The following is a 17,756-nucleotide window of genomic DNA, read 5'->3' on the forward strand; positions in this document are numbered from 1 at the left end:
TAAGAAAGGAAAATACTCTTTGCTGTGTAATACTGAAATGAAAGAATTTCTTAATTAATATAGTATTAAATATGCATTTTCTCAAAGATTTCACACTTTACTCCATTTCAGAAGTGCGGAACGCCCAGTCTACAGACCACCGAATACTGCTTGTCATCCAGCAAAATAGAAAACTTTCCCTCAGTTCCTAAGTTTTATGCTGGTGCAGGAAGGCAGAGAGGTATCTGAGTGGACAGTTGGGGGCAGGATAGCGGAGTGCAGCCCAGAGTTAACTACTCATTTGAAGGATGAAAAGAATTGACCAGCACCCTCAAGCCAGAAGTTCCCTAGATTGCTACCAGTCTCTCCACTCTGAAGCTTCTCTGTCAGCCTCATGGAGTCTACCTCCTAAATGAGTCCTAAACCCTGTTTTTCTCCATCTACATGGTCAAAGTCAATAGTAATTATCACCTAGACAATTGCAACTGCTACCTAACTGATTTCACTGCTTCTTCTCTTACAAATTCCATTCAATTCTCTGATATAGTATGAGTGAACTTTCAGAGCCCTGATCTTATCATTATATACGCTGCTGTGTAAAAATTTTTAGTGTTGCTGTTTTTTTTTCAATTTTACATAAATGGTAACTATATATACAATGTCTTTCCAAAAAAAGTCCAGTCATTGTTAATATAACAACAATGGTTTGTGTGACATTGATGTAACCTGGCAGCCAAGGAGAGTGGACTGGAAGGCACATGCATGAACAGTGATGATTTCACTGTACTAGTCAGTGGGGGGTGGTAGACGTTGAGTGAGCATGTGTACTGTGTAATCATCACATTCAAAATGACAGAGAGTAGAGCAAAGAATCTGCATCAAATTTTGCAGTTAGCTTGAACCTTCCTCTGTAGAAACTATTCAGATGATTCAGAAGGCCACAGCTATGGGCAACTGGTGATTGGCAGCTTAGCTTCATCATGATAACATACCTGCTCATGCATCACGTCTCCTGCAGATTGTTTTGGTGAAATATCAAGTTGTCCAGGTGACTCAGGCTCCCTACAGTCCAGATTTGCTGCCCTATGACTTCCGGCTTTTCCCAAAACTAAAATTACCTTTGAAAGGAAGAGACTTCAAATTTGATAAGATTGAGGAAAATACAACAGGGCAGATGATAGCAATTGGGAGAACTGTGTGAGGTGCCTGCTTTGTAAGGGACTGAGGCTTCATTGTCCTATGTACAATGTTTCTTGTATCTTCTATCTTCTTCAATATCTGTCTCTATTTGTGGCTGGATACTTTCTGGACACACATATATTCCATCTGACCATTTTCCACTCAACATGTTTTGGGATTTTTAAAATTTGAATTAATTGGGGTAACAATGGTTGATAAAATTATATAGATATCAGGTATACAATTCTATAATACAACATCTGATATTATAGTGGGTGTTTACTATCCAAACTCAAGTCTTTGTCTTTTACTGTTTATCTTCCTTTTACCCTCTTTCAATCCTTCTGCACCCCATTTAATTCTTGTAATCAGCACACTGTCTCTATGGTATTATTGTGAAATATTCTTGAATATATTATTTCATGTATATAGTAAATATTTCAAACTCAGTTTTAAGGGGAATCTTTATTATTTTTGTTCTAATGCCCATTCATATTTTATTTATTTTTTACAGACTATATTGTACTGAATTCTATTTCCCTACAATTAATTTTTTTAAACTTTTTTATTATTTTTCAAGTACAGTTTTCATTTTCACCCCACCATGCTCCCCACCCCACCCATCCCTGCCTCGCACCCTGAAACTTATCCCCTTTGGCGTTGTTCCTGTGTCTTTTGTACATGTTCCTCAATGGTCCAACCCTTATTTTCCCCCATTATCACTTTCTCCCCTCCTCTCTGGTTATCGTCAGTTTGTTCTTAATTTCAATGTCTCTGGTTATAATTTGCTTGCTTGTTTGCTTTTTGATTAGGTTCCACTTATAGATGAGATCATATGATATTTATCTTTCACTGACTGGCTTATTTCACTTAGCATAATGCTCTCCAGTTCCATCCATGCTGTCAAAAAGGGTAGGAGCTCCTTCTTTCTTTCTGCAGCATAGTATTCATTTGTGTAAATGCACCACAATTTTTTGATCCATTCATTTACTGGTGGGCACTTAGGTTGCTTTCAGCACTTGGCTATGGTAAGTTGTGCTGTTATGAACATTGAGGTACATTGGTTCTTTTCAATTGGTGTTTCAGGATTCTTAGGGTATAATCCTAGCAATGGAATTGCCAGGTCAAAAGGCAGATCCATTTTTACTTTTCTGATGAAATTCCATACTGTTTTCCACAGTGGCTGCACCAGTCAGTCTGCAATCCCACCAACAGTGCACTAGGGTTCCCTTTTCTCTACAACCTCGCCAGCACTTGTTTGTTGATTTATTTATGATGGCCATTCTGACCCATGTGGAGTGATATCTCATTGTAGTTCTAATTTGCATCTCTCTGATGGCTAGTAATGCTGAGCATCTTTTCATATGTCTCTGAACCTTTTGTATGTCCTCCTTAGAGAACTGTCTGTTCAGGTCCTTTGCCCATTTTTTAATAGGGTTGCTTGTCTTCCTGGAGTGGAGTCGTGTGAGTTCTTTATGTATTTTGGAAATCAAACCCTTGTCGGAGGTCTCATTTGCAAATATGTTTTCCCATACAGTTGGTTCTCTGTTCATTTTAATGCGATTTTCTTTAGCAGTGCAGAAGCTTTTTATTTTGATGAGTTTCCATTTCTTTATTCTTTCCTTTATGTATCTTGCTGTAGGGGACATGTCAATACAAATATCGCTATGTGGAATATCTGAGATTTCCCTGCCTATGTTCTTCTCTAGGACTTCTATGGTGTCACAACTTATATTTAAGTCTTTTATCCACCCTGAATTAATTTTTGTGTATGGTGTGAGTTGGTGATCGAGTTTCATTTTTTTGCATGTAGCTGTCCATATCTCCCAACACCATCTGTTGAAGAGGCTATTTTTACTCCATTTTATGCTTCTGCCCTCTTTGTGAAATATTTATTGATCATAGAGACATGTTTGTTTCTGGGCTCTCTATTCTGTTTCATTGATCTATATGTCTGTTCTTATGCCAGTACCACACTGTTTTGATTACTGTGGCCTTATAATATAGTTAGAGATCAGGTATTGTGATCCCTCCTACTTTGTTCTTCTTTCTCAACTAAATTACATGTAACTGTAATTTGTCTATTAGCTAAAATTTGTATGTGAGTCTAACTTATATCTTACCTATACCTCTGTTTACCAGAAGCAAGCTCTATACATTATTTCAATACTGAGTTCTTCTCCTCTGAATATCACATAAATTGCTAACCATATAAAATTAGCTAGAAGTAGATTCATAAAAGTGCCTTGTAACTATATTTTAAAAATCTATGCATTTTCTGTTGATAACTAATAACAGATTTAGACTGTTGAATCTACGTATTATGATATGGCATTAGTGTGATGTTAGCTAATGCTTTTAGGATGTATTATTGATTTTGGAGAACTATCTAATATCAACATTAGATCAGAAGAGGTTGTACAGCTTTAACTTGGAATCTTATACATCTAGCATGTTTTGATATTTTCATTGAAACTTGAAACAATTTTGAAATTTTGAATAGTTCAAATAAATCCTGAATGCCTGCAAAAAGCACTGTAGCTAATGTCTTCTTTTGTATTGAAAAATGAATTTGACTTTAACATAACACATTCTAAAAATAACCATCTTGCTCTCATATGATTTATATTTTCTTTGAAGCAACCTTGCAATGTGTTGCTCTTTTTATTTCATTTTATACAAAAAGCACTATGAGAAAGTGAACATAGACTGTCCTATTATCTGTTTGATTTGTGTTTCTCAGTACGCTCCACAAGTGGGGCATGAAGCAGAAATGTTTATTTTTTTTCCCGTGGGAACCTCAAAAGAACGGAAAGAGGTGACAGCAAGACAATGTGCGCTATCAAAACGAGCAACAAGAGATTGCATTTGTTTCAGTTCTATTGGACAGTGTATGGATAGTATTTGTCACTGAAATAACGTGGCTCATTTATATTGTACCTATTCTGTGGAGCTCAAAGCACTTTATGAGTGTTCTCATTAATCCTAAAGACTAGCTATGAGCTAGGTATTTGGCAGCTTTTGTCCTCACTTTATGGCCTGGGAAACTGCAGTTTAAAGGATGTCATTTGTGCAAGCATTGGCAAAGTGTTCAGAAAACAACCCGTGGGGTTTTAACTATAGCTTGAAAAGGTGAGAAGGATTTTTTCACTTTATTTATAAAAGCTTTATAACAATAATCATCTGATGAAAACAATGGCTAACTGTAATTATTTAAAATACTCTGACTTCTCTTTACCTCAAAGATAGTTTTCCTACCAAATCTGTGGTATTAATAGGACTTTCATTCTTCTTCACATCCAGGATTGAAACGTTAACGGCTCACCCTATGTATGACCTCATTGCCACTACTCTGTGCAGTGGGTTGCCAAGTCTTGAGAGTTCTGCCTCTCCAGGCTTTTCACATGGATCATTCTTCCAGAGATATCCTTCACGCACATATTACCTCTTGCTGAGAAACTGCAATAACTTCTAACTATTGACACCAAAACCTTAATCTAGGGTTCTAAATAAATCTAAAAGAGCCCACTTCTGGTGCTTACCAGTCATGTGACTTTAAGCATTTCAAAATATCTGGGCTTTAGAGTTATTTCTGTAAAATGGAAATAAAAATAACTAGTTTGAAAATATATATAATTTTTGAAATTATATATATAATTTTGAAAATATATATATAATATACATAATTTTATATATGATATACATATATCATATATAAAATATGGCAAAGAAATGATATAACCTATGCCAAATACCAAGCTCTACCTGGCACACATAGAATTTATTTTTGGTGTTTTCATTGCATTTTTTCTAGTTCTTTTCTTTTCTACAGATCATTTTTACATCAATATTTCTGAAATCTACTTTCATGGTATCAATTCTCTATTCAAAACCATATAAAAGTTCCCAGTACTTACTTCTCATGGTTTTTAATCAATTATCTAAAACCTACCACAATAAAGACTCTGTAACTCTACCTTAATCTACATCATATATAGTAATTGGCAGTTAACATCATCTACTTTTCTTTCCCTTTCATACCTTTACTTTCCTACCACAGCTAATTTGTTCATATGGATTCTTTTGCCTGGAATCATCTCTCTTGTATACATTTTATAGCTTGAAACTTATATGTTGTTTAAAAAATTCTGTCAAAGTAAGGATTGCACACCAGCAGATGTATACCTAGAGAACAGGCCTAGTAATTGTGCTTTCGGGCTCTAGCCACTACTTGTAAAGTATCTCTTAATGCCAGTGAGGAATCAAGAAACCTTGCTTCATGGAGCTGACATGCTGACCACTGACCAGCTATGGGACAGTGCTGGGCCGCACACCCATTCGTGGTTCTATTTTTGTTCCACTGAATTCAACATCATCCTTTATCAATATCTGTACTTTCTTATTTCAGGTGTACCGGTTTTCAGGTATGCTGCTGCCTCTTTGCCTTGGTGGTTCATTTCACATGCTTAGCGAAAGACTTTGGATTTTCTGGCCACTCTGAAACTCTTTCTTTACTGAGTAATTTAAGTCATAAAGCTGGATGTTTGGGATCTTCTATCTCCTCCCAGCTCTTCTGCTGGCCTCCCTTGACCCACCCCAACACAATGGCTGCAGTATGGCAGTTAAGTAGAGTAGCCGGGCAGGAACCTCTTCTTGCTCAGGAATAACTCCCTGGACTTTTTTCTTATCCAATTATTTAAGATTCTTTTTTTATTTTCTACTTCTTCTAAGAAGCATTCATGATGTTGACTAAGAGTGACCCAGAAGATCCTTGATAGGTAGTACAGGGTAAAATATTACATCAATATACTATTACGAAGATTAAATGAAGAAGCTAGAAAGAAAATGCAGCACAAAGTGAATAATCCTGAATTTTTGTTCAACCTTCATTATCATGGAAAAGCTTTTAAAAGATGACTGTGCATGGTGCTGTTTGAGGTCCTACACACAAGACCTAACAAAGGCACCATGCCTGTCCTGGAAGAGCACCCGAGCTTATTGACGGGATCATCAGCACTGTGCTGAGCGCAGTTATACTGCCTGTCCCCCTGTGCCATTACAGCCTTCGCTGTGACTTCAAAGGAGACTATTACTTAGTGAAATAGCCTTCCAATACACTAAAAAATATTACCTTAGGGAGAAAATACTCAAATAAGCAAAATATTTATTTTAGGATTTTTTTGAAATGTGAATTTGAGTCTCATTTTATAAAGTACTTTGAGGAAATGTACATCCATAACAAACTCCTAAATTGCAAAAAGAAATCATAGGGATTTTTTTGTAAGAAAAATTTCTCATATGTCTAAGTTGAGAGAGAATAGTTAATAATAGAATATTTTGACTAGATTTTATGCACAAAAAAATTCTTGATGACCCATCAGTGCTTATTAACTGAGGGAATTGTTTTCTGGCGTCTGTTTAAAATTTTCTACTTCCCAAATATATCTTCTCCTAAAATACACCATCACTACAGCAAAATACTAGAGTAATATTTTTTCATGTCACAATTCTATGTGAGTTAATAGTAAAAAGTAATTTTAATGATGTTATAAGGAAAACTATAAGCCAGGAGAAGAATTTTTTGAAGTTTTTCATATTACTCCAGATATGAAGGACTTTTCTGTAATGACAGTAGGGTATCCACCTCAAAATTTAGATAAAACCATACAAATACAAGCAGCCTTTTTCAAAATCAAGATCAGAAAGGTTTCTCTTAAATTCCTGTCAGGACTATTAAATACTGTATAGTATTTCAAAACACATTTTGCAGAGGAAAATGTAGGTTTATTTAACTGAACTCTCATGGACAAATTTTGAATCAAAGTCTTAAAAATGGCAATCCTAAGACATGTACAGGTGATGAGTTGAAAGGTACAAAAGATGATGAAAGTTTTCCCAGATTCACTTCCCTGTTAAAGACAGAGGAAGGACCTGATAGTGGTGTCTGGGACTCCAGGGCAAGGTCCCTTACTTGGGTCGGTCTTTCCAAGTCAGAAACAGAAAATGCACACAAAACCATGAAAAGCCGAGAAGCACTTCCTGTGTGACAGCTCATGGAACTTCACATTTAGGTCAGGAGCGGAAGCGTTAATAATGTTTCCCTTGCATTATTAGAAAGCAACTGAAAAGAAGTAAATCCAGAAATAAAGCACCGGTTTTCTGCCTGTTCATCGAATCAACCTCATAAAATAATGTGTTCTCATTACAATTGTGTATGGAGAATTTTATTGTAAATTAATGCTTGCATACTTTCACAACAACCACAAAACAAATAAAATACATTGATATAGTTTATTTGCTATCTTTAAAAAATGCAAACTACTCTTTTTCTAAAACTATAAACTTTGCAAATCATTCCAATGTTCAGACCCTTCAAATTTGAGATTGAGAAGCTTCTCAGGGGGACGCCTGTAAAGAGGATTGCTTTGCTTATATTATAAGTAATGTGCAGATGGCCAATTATTCCAGTTTTGAATCTTGACTACGCTCCTCGAAGTAAAGCACAAACAAGACATTTTATCTGTCTCTTAGTTTATTTTTTATGATATAGTTTATGGTTTATTTCCAAATGCTCATGTTCTTGAAATGCTTTGGGAATGAAATAGTCTCAGAGTACATAATGATGAATACAAAAGAATAGAAATATTTAAAAGCATATAAAATAGGGAATCAGTTATTATTTAATCAATTATTCCTTGGAAATAGAATTAAGAAAACATTTGTTAATATCTGAATATTAGCACTACTGTTGTACATGTAAATAATCACTTAAAAAGACAAATTTATAAATATTAATTTAGTGAGATAAAGCCTACCCCAAAGGAAGTCTTGTTTTGAGTAGGAAGGATAAGACTACAGAAATGTCTTTAGAGAGCCTGTTGTTAATAATGACCATCATCTACCCCAAATATAGGAATGGACTTTGTCTTTGAAGTAATTATATCAATGTATTTTCAACTATAGAAATATTTAAAATATTTATAAAATTATGATCTTATAATTCTGTAAATAACAATAAATTCAGTTGTTTTGCATATCAGATTTCAATGAACAATATAATTAAATATTATGCTTATTTCCTGTATAATGACAAAAATGAAGAATAGCACCTTTCTATTAAACAAAATTTTTAAATATTATAATAAAAACTGTTCTTTAATTGAATATTTGTCAAGTTTTGAACAAATTCCAAGATAACACAACCACAAATATATGTATGATCAAAAACTTACTTGTCTGAAGGAAGAGAATAATGGCAATTTATATTTTGAAATCTCTTGCCTCAAATAATTTTACTTTACCACTTAAATCTTGAGTTTATACATATAAACACAACAAAAATATTTTGACTCATTAGAAAAGTTATCTAGCTCTATTTGACCTTATGTCATTCATGATCAATAGCTTTGAATAAGCTAACTATAAAAGGAGAATCTAAATTAAATTAGCAAATATTAATATAAATATTAACAAGGACTTTTTCTCTGTCCTACCTTTTAAAATAAAAATGTACTCTACATAATCTGCATGTTCTTTTACTACCAGAATATACAGACACTTGCTTTATTAATGAGTATATTTCTACTCCATTTAATGTCAAAGTAAATAGGAGTGTTTGTAAACACATTACTTAATTATTAAAATGATAATTATTAGGGAACATGGTAGGTTGCTTTCTAAAGAGAGGACCAATGAAATAAAATGAGACCATCTATATCTTTATTTTTAAGATTTTGTGATTACAAGTTTAATATCATAAGCTTTAAGCTTACGATTGGACAACATAAAATTATTCACTTGAACATTGGGAGGATCATTCATCCAAAGAGCTGATCCCCTACTTTTTACTACACAGCGTGCCAAACCATGGGAATACAGCAGTGAAACAGTCCCAGAGAAGTCTGCATTCCGGTCAGTGAGCTGGAAGTAAGAAGGAAATTGGCACAGAGCGGTGTTTACTAAATGTGTAAGCCAGGATTTACATTGGGGCACATACAGGGACCTGAGTTCCCAGAGCAAGTGACATCTAAGATTTGAGTAAACTAGCATCAGCCGGCTTTTATACCTACAATTTATATTCGTTTGAGTAGGAAATAGGAGGTAATTTTTTTTAAATAGTAATTTTCATTTTAATTATTACTATCAGTAATAAAATTCCAAATGGCCCTGGCTGGTATGGCTCAGTGGATTGAGGACCGGCCTGTGAACCAAAGGGTCACTGGTTTGATTCCCAGGCAGGGCACATGCCTGGGTTGCAGGCCAGGTCCCCATTGAGGGGTGCACAATAGGTAACCACACATTGATGTTTCTCTTCCTCTCTTTCTCCCTCCCTTCCTGTCTCTCTAAAAATAAATAATACAATAAAATCTTTAAAAAATTCCTATATGGTAAAAATGTGTGTGTGTGTATGTATTTATATATCTATGCATATCTATACAGAGATAGAGAGATTGCAAACCAACTCTGAGATGACTACATAACACAAAGCACATTTAAGTGTTAAGTATTTTATTTTAATAATAACCTAAGGAACACAGCACTGAATTTTACTTTCTTGAGGGAAGATGGTGATATTTGTAGACAGCAGGTTATGAGATACTAAAATAATAAAGGATCAGCTAGCTATATTTTCAAGGACAACAAAACAGCCAATTTAGTGCACTGGTCAGTTTAGAGAAATAACTATAAATTTAGTGAGCTAATATAAAAATGAAACAACATTTGTGCCAGTTACTTAACGGTATGATTTCTGTCAAAGTGGTGGTTCTCTGAAGATAGCCACATAAAATACATATTCTGGGATAACATCACTGATACCAACTTGTTCATTTGGTATTTGGGTCTTTTCCCCCAAAAATGCACACAAATTGTGTTTTAAAGATGTCTGCTTTTTAAAGTTTCTGATTATTTGGTTTTCTAGCAAGTAGGAAGTATTTACACCTTATGACAATCATTTGCTATACTTAATTATAATAATTAGAAACCTAGAAAAGAAAAAAGTGAAATCACTTAGCTTTTAAAGTATTTATTCATGATTGAAATAGAGTTGTCAATGTAATTTTGATCTTTAAATCACCAAATTTATATTAGAGGAAGAACAAAAGCAAAAGGAAATCTAAATTTCCAATTTAAACTTGTTATTTAGTGACCTCATCTGTGACCCATTTGAGGGAAACTCTGAGGAAACTATTGATTTGGGATTTATTGACCTAGTCACAGGCTCTGACATCTTTAATTCTGGGTAAGGTAACAACCACAGTCTAGTATGCTTCACCCTATTTTTAAAAAAATGCTTTATTTTTTAATTTAATCTTTATTGTATTTTCCATTACTATTTAGTCCCCTTATACACCACCCCCAGTAATTACCACACTGTTGTCCATGTCTACGAGTCCTTTTTCCTTTTTGCTCAATCCTTCTAACCCTCACCTCCCCTGCCACTAGCTGTCAATCTGCTCTCCATCTATGAGTCTTCCTTGTTAGTTCAGGCATCCTACTTTTCACAAAAATTTGTGTAAAATATATAATTTTACATATTATATAAATAATTATATATGCTGTACATAATTATACATATTAGCATATATAATAGATATAATAATTATGTATTATATAATATATAATTTTACATATTTTACAAAAATATGTAATGTTTTAGACCAGTGCTTACCTAGTGTGCAAATGAGTGACCTGGGAGTCTTAGACTACGGATTCTGATCCAGAGGGTCCGGGGTGGGGTCTGAGATTCTGCATGTGTAATGAGTTCCCAGGTCACACCAATGCTGTTCGTCCAAGGACTGCACATTGAATAGAAAGGATCTATGCCTACATTACGTCACACGAATCTCATGTTTCACACACACGCGTGCGCAGAGTCAGGAGCTGAGGGTTAAGTTACAAAAAAATTGTGCTCTCCTCTCAAATGGAGACGTATTATCATCATTGATCCACATAAGATCCTTCTTTGTTTACCAGCACATTTTTTTTTATTATTTCACCTTAATTATGACTTAATTCTGAGGATCCCAGAGTCTAAAATATCTAGTTTCTGAAGGTTCATTTTTTCCTAATAATCTGGGTAAATGGAATTTCCTGTATATACTGATTTCTCAGTTGAGTTTAAAATAATTTCATCTTGCATCCTGGCAGTGTGGACCTGTTGGTTGGAGCAGCACCACATACAACAAAAGGTTTAGGGTTCGACTCCAGTCAGGACTCATACCTAGGATGCAGTATGGTCCCCAGTCAGGGTGTATACAGGAGGCAACCAATCGATCCCATTGAGGTCTCTCTCTCTCTCTCTCTCTGTGAAATCAATGCACATATCCTCAGGTGAGGATTAAAAATAACAATAATTCCATCTTGCCTCACAATAAAGTGCTGGCAGCTCACAGAGTACATGCTTTCTTTGTACACATAAACAGATATGATTGAAGTGGACATCAACAACATGTAAAGAATAATACAAAAGCTGTTAAATATGTACAATTAAAAAACATTTTACTTATTTTTAATATCATTACTTCTAAATTTCAACCACTGTGGCTCAGGCTCTGGGCCTCTGAGCTAATGTGCTCTTTGTTTCAGCAAATTAGCATTATGAAGACCCTTCAGTGTCACTTTGGTTGTTCAGGTATTATATATGGAATGACAATATTATCATAATGAAATTATTTATATGTTGCATTTGAAACAGTGCGGCAATGATGGAGTCACACTTGGGACTTTATATCCAATTTCCTCTTTCTATAGATGAATGTGGCATTGTATCATGGATTGGGTTATTGAAGAAATGGATCGATTTGGATCTTTATCTGAATTACGAAGAGTGCATGAGGTGAAGACAGAACTAGCTATCTAGGAAAATAACAGTTGATGTCAATCAGACTTTATTGAGCAAACACAATGCAGAGGCTGCGCCATAAATGCTGCAATCTAAAGTTAAGAGTGCTAGAATGGGATGTCAGAATCTTCTCTGTATTGTACCTTTTCCATCCAGTGTGTAATCTTCTTGATTTTTATCTCATATCTAATGGATTCTTATAGTTAATTAATGTTTTAAAATATAACTGAATAAAAACTGTACATGTGTTTGATTGTATTCAAAGCCTCTAAAGGTGTCCTGTAAAGTCCTGCTTTTAGTCTCAGCTCTCAGAAGTGAACTGTGTGCCAAATTTCCACTGAGCTGAAGGTGAAAAATTAATGAACCACTTACTTCAGGTATCTCAAAACTAATGCCAGTGTGTTAGTTATACAGCACAACTAATCAAAGATTTGTGTATGTTCAATTACAGTCCAAGGTTCATTCACATTTAACTTTTAAGTGCATTGTTTCATATGCTTAATAGATCATTTTAGAGGAAAAAAGAATGTGGTTATCAACCTTTTATTAACAGACAAAAGTATCGCAAAGATGATTTTATTTATAGAACTATTTCTCCCACAAAAGGTAATTTTAGAGCAAGATTGATCAGTGAGTTGATGGAATGGGTGGGTTTTGAAAGCCTATGTAATATGTCTGCTGAGGGAGAGCAGTAGCTGGGGAGAAATTATAAACATATAGCAATCATGGAATTAATAAAATCATAATTTATTCTTTGCTTGTACCTCTGCTCCATTTTCTAGGCATTCAGAAAGCCAGTGAAAGGGAGTTATTGAAATTATTTTTCAAATAATTCTTGATTCTTTCTTTTGTCTTTCCATTAATTATGGAACTCCTGTTATGTTCCTGGCAATCTGGGCGTTTTTGAGTTTCACACAATGAGGTGGAAGACTTGGGCCTTGCCCACAAGGAATTTAGACACTTGGTTGTTAAGAGGGTAAAACAAAATGTTTGCATACAGTGATAATGTTAATTAGAAATGGTGAGCACCACCAAAAAGATACAAATATATCACACAGAGCAGAGTGTGTCAGAGAAAGCTTGTAGCAAGTGACTTGTGAGGTAGGGTCAGACATGGGTGATGCATGAGAAGAGCAAGTGGAAGGAAAGCCTTAAGCAAGAACATGGAGGACGTAAATCATAGAATATGTATGGGAGAGCTTACATTTTAGGATAGGACATAAGGAGAGGAATGATGGAAAATAACGTTGGGAATACATCTGAGATTGTGAGGGGCCTTGAATGGCAAACTGAAGAGTTGAGCATTTGAACTGGGGAGGGGTGAAATTATGCAGAATTTTAAGAAGTTTCATTTCATTGGTAACATGTCAACCCCTAAGATCCACGAAAACTTCAGAACAACAGATTGCACGTTTCTCATAAATACTACAGTATTCCCCCCATCCTTGGGAGATATGTTCTAAGACCCCCAGTAGGTGCCTGAGACAGTGGATACTACGACATCCTACATATAGTCTGTTTTCCTATACGTACATTCCTATGATAAAGTTTAATTTATAAATTAGGAACAGTAAGAGATTAACAACAATAACAATAATAGAGTGTGGGGAACCGTTCCAAGCATGGGAAATGTGGCTCAGCCCCCACTTGGAAAAGCCAGTGGGGAGCGAGGTTGGCGGCCAGGACCCATGTCCATGGATAAGTTCTCCAGTGGGAAATCAGGCCTGCATTGTACCTAGACTGCTGTGAGACTTGCTCTTGCTAAAAAAACTCCCTCACCCTGAGGCAAGCAAATGTTTACTGAGTATCTTTCTTTATCTTTCTAAAATCTGGGCTGCACATTCCAGGTCTGGAACATAGCTGTTTGGACCACTTCTCCCTTTACATTGCAAATATCCTCCTTTGATGTATTCAGCGACACCCTCTCCTGTGTCTGCAAAGATAACCACCCCAAACAAACCTTTGTATAGTAAAAGAGGACCTTCTTTGATGTTAGGGGCCTGGAAACCTATAAAGGCTGGTCAAGGCAAGGCTCTTGGAGCTCCCCCCTTGAGGGAGTGGCCGAAGCAATCAGAGGCATTCTCCTCTTGAGAGAGTGGTCCGGTCATCCCTTTTCCCCCACAGGACATCTGTAGTCCATGTGTATGTGTACTGGAATACTGAAACCTCAACAGCAGATCTTGTGGGCCGAGATCTGCGTCAATAGAATAAAATCAATATAACAGTATATTGTATGAAAAGTTAAGTGAATGTTGTCTCTCTCTCCCTGATGACTGACCTGATAACCAAGATGACTACTAAGTGACTAAAAGGGGAGTAGCTTGTACCGTGTGGATATGTTGCATGTCCAGGGCGGGATGGGGCAGGATGGTGAGCACTTTCGTTATGCTACTCACAATTGTGTGAAATTGAAAACATTACTTTTTGTCTGTCTGGAATTTTCCATTTAATATTTTCAGATCTCAGTTGACCGTGGGTAACTGAAACCTAGAAAAGTAACACAGCAGATAAGGGGGAACTAAGGTATTCCCTTATCTCATGTACACTAAAACTTTCGAAGGTAATGGCTGAGGGAGAAAAAACATAGTGGGGGAAGCAGCGGTGATGGCTATACCAAGGCTCTCCAGCTGGTGTGACACTGTTTATGCCTGGAGATATTTCTCACTATGACTCCGAGTATAGCTACAGCAACACGCACAGGCCTGGTCATCTGTGGCTAAGAGCAATTTCCTTGTGGTCTGGGAGTCCCCTGTAGTTTACCTCAGCAAGCGGTACTGTTAGTAGCATCTTCTGTGGGATCTGGTTCATGGGCGTGCCACCTGTGTAACCCCCAGGACACCCCCACTTAAAAGGACTCACACCTACTTTAACTCTCTGCTCCTGCCACATTGAAATTCTCCATACCATATGAACAAGGAGTCCTTTATAGTCATTTTGTTCTGGGCCCTGAAAATTGTATAGCCTGTGTTGGTACTATGACAAGAAATCGAGTAGGAAGCAATGAGCTGCACTATGGTCAAAATGCACTGCCATCCATCCGTCCACAGGAAAGGGGCTACTAAATGAGGAGAGTGGAGGAGTGCTCATATAACAAAACCGACTCTAAGCTTGAATCTTCATTATTTTTTCTCCAACGCCATGGCTTATATGGTTGCTACAGGCCTCAGCTAAATATCACTTTTTTAACCTTGTGGTTTTCCAGTTGATGAATTAAGGAAAAGCTTCTGTAACATATTTTCTTGTTTATAATTTGCCTCCTGGAGCCTGGATACCAGTATCGTTGAGTTCTGCACCCCCTGCAGTCTTATCAAATTAAATTCTGAGAAAACCTTTGGCAATTATTTTCCCTAATAAAAGTTTTGAGAAATATAGCTCTGTGTTCACACACATTATTGGCTGCTCGGTAAAGTCATTCTGCTGTGTACTTATTTTTCTGAGTCTAGATAAATATAGAAACTGAATAAGGTATCATTTAGTTCTTTCCTTAAGCACAGTTTACTTTATTCTCTCCATTTTCTTTACTTTGAGTACTTATATATTTTCCCCTACTTGTGTTATCACAAGTACTTTTTTTTTCTCAAACTTAGAGAGGAATATAGTCAAATATTCCTACAAAGCTTAATTTATTAAAAAAATATATACTTATTCTTTTTCTCTCTTTTGTGCCTTTTTTTTTTTTACAAGGAATCCATGATTATTACAGAAAAAAACAAAGAAAATAAAATTTAAAAAATTGGCCATAATGCTCAAATATAACCTCTCTTAAAGTCTTCCATTTATACAGGTATATATTCACATATATTTTCACATTTTATTCTGTATAACACACTCCGAAAGAAGTGTACAAATCCTCAACAGCTTGATGGATATGTCGCCGCCTTCTCCCATACTTCCTTGTGCCTTCTCAACGCTCTAGCTCCCAGAGGCAAATACTTAATTGCTTTCAACAATTTTAGTTGTTAACTGCTTTTCATATTTACCTTTCTGTGCCCCAAGAGCACTTTAAAGAGTGAATTCATATTTTACCTATTATATTGACATACCACTATGGAAGATAAATATTTAATTTTCTTTCACAAGTTTCCATGTATCTCACCCTTGGCTTTTGTTTTTTTCCTATAGAATAATATCAATTTTGTGTTAGAAGGCCATGGTTTATACTGTTATGCTTGTGTAAATATTCACACTGTGTAATGATTACATTTCTTTCCTGAAAAATTTCTTATTCCCTTTAAAGCTAAGAGTTGTCTCATTTTATAGATTTCCTATTTTTCTTTGTACCTAGAAATTCTTCAAGTGCTAACTCTCTGAACTTACCATAAATGTTCTCCCAATACACTAATAGTACCCAGTATTCCCTTATTATTGTCTTTCCAGAAACCTCCTTCCCAAACCTCCTGACCTTATATGATACTCCTATGCTCACTAGGTCTGCTGCTCCTGTGCCATTTTATTTAACATTGCTCTTGGATGAGAATGCCCAGTTAAGAGTCCCAAAATTAATTAAGTTGATTTGAAGTTCTTTGTATGGATGGAATTTATTGTCTGATTGGTCTTAATGTAGGGTGTCTTTGGGTAAGTTGTTTTATTGGTAGCCTTTCAGATTTTAAGTATTTTTATTTATTTTCTATTGACCTAGTCATATTCAATAGAAGTGAATTTTTTGTTGCCCTAACTGGAAGGAGGATTCTGAGCACCAAGGCAGCAAAATATCTGAAGGCCTCAGTAATCATAACACCATCCCATTTTAAGTATGGGACCCACCACTCACTTTATCTGGTGTCTCTCTGCTTAGCACCCCACTGTCAGTATTCTCCTGGATTGAAAGAGGGAAACACATACTGTTCTTTTCGACAGGGTGAGCAAGCGGCTCAGGAGAAGAGACACTCCCTTACAGTCAGAATATCATCAAGTTCTCCTGTTTCTAGCCCCTCCTTTGTCCCTACTTGAATTGGCAGCTAGTGTTGTATATTCTTATACCTTTCTGGGTAGTATGGTACAAACCGCATTCTTTTTCAGCTTCCCCTCTCTGCTGGCTTAGGTTTTTGTCTCCTTGGTCTGTTATTTCAGCTGACAATTATCCATCTGCTTTCTAGCTTATAGAATCATATTGTCTCTTTTATTCTCTTGGCTCCTGTGGATGTATGCTTTTTTTATGCCTTTCTTGTCATTTCAGTGGAGAATGGAGGTAAGTGTGTGCATACAATCTGCTAGCATTAATTGGGATACATAATAGTATTTGGATTGAATTTTCATTAAGTACCTCAAATCATTTCTAATAAGTACACAGATGTAACTAAGGAGCAAACAAATGAACAAAATAAACTTACCATTCCTAACTTAAATACTGATGACAAATAACTTTTCTTCAAGTCTTTTTCACTTCTCTTGACAAAGGATTCTGTTCCTTTATGTCTTGAATACAGTGGGCAGCTTCAGGCAAAGCCGACCAAACCTCACCTCTCTGCTAGTGCAGCCCATCTCAGCAGCCCTCGTTGCAAAACTGATCTCTTCATCAAAAGGTGGAACCAAAAACGGTGCCTGTACCCCTCTAGAACTCCCACATAATGGTAACGTATTTAATGTCTTTCTGTCTGTCCTGTAGTTTTTTTTAGTTTGTTTTGTTTTTTAAGGATGATGATCACTTTTACTCTCTTAAATTGACATGTTTAGGATTGTGCTTTAAAAAAAATTTTTTTTTAAGGTAAGCATTTATTATCTTCTCTGGCTCTTTAAGGGACAATTTTGTAAGCTA

The 17,756-nt window shown here is 35.8% G+C and overlaps 1 protein-coding gene across 9 annotated transcripts in view; it reads left to right on the forward strand.

Moving 5' to 3' along the window:
* The window catches only part of NAALADL2 (N-acetylated alpha-linked acidic dipeptidase like 2), a 1,136,857-nt gene that overhangs the window by 778,289 nt on the left and 340,812 nt on the right, over positions 1-17,756 (forward strand). For all 9 annotated transcript variants that reach the window (XM_053918088.1, XM_053918087.1, XM_053918089.1 and 6 more), the window contains one exon: positions 17,428-17,571. In XM_053918088.1, coding sequence (XP_053774063.1) covers positions 17,428-17,571 — 144 coding nt within the window. The remainder of the gene's footprint in view (positions 1-17,427; positions 17,572-17,756) is intronic.

The sequence above is a fragment of the Desmodus rotundus genome, chromosome 2, assembly GCF_022682495.2.
Source record: "Desmodus rotundus isolate HL8 chromosome 2, HLdesRot8A.1, whole genome shotgun sequence".
Lineage (NCBI taxonomy): Eukaryota > Metazoa > Chordata > Mammalia > Chiroptera > Phyllostomidae > Desmodus > Desmodus rotundus.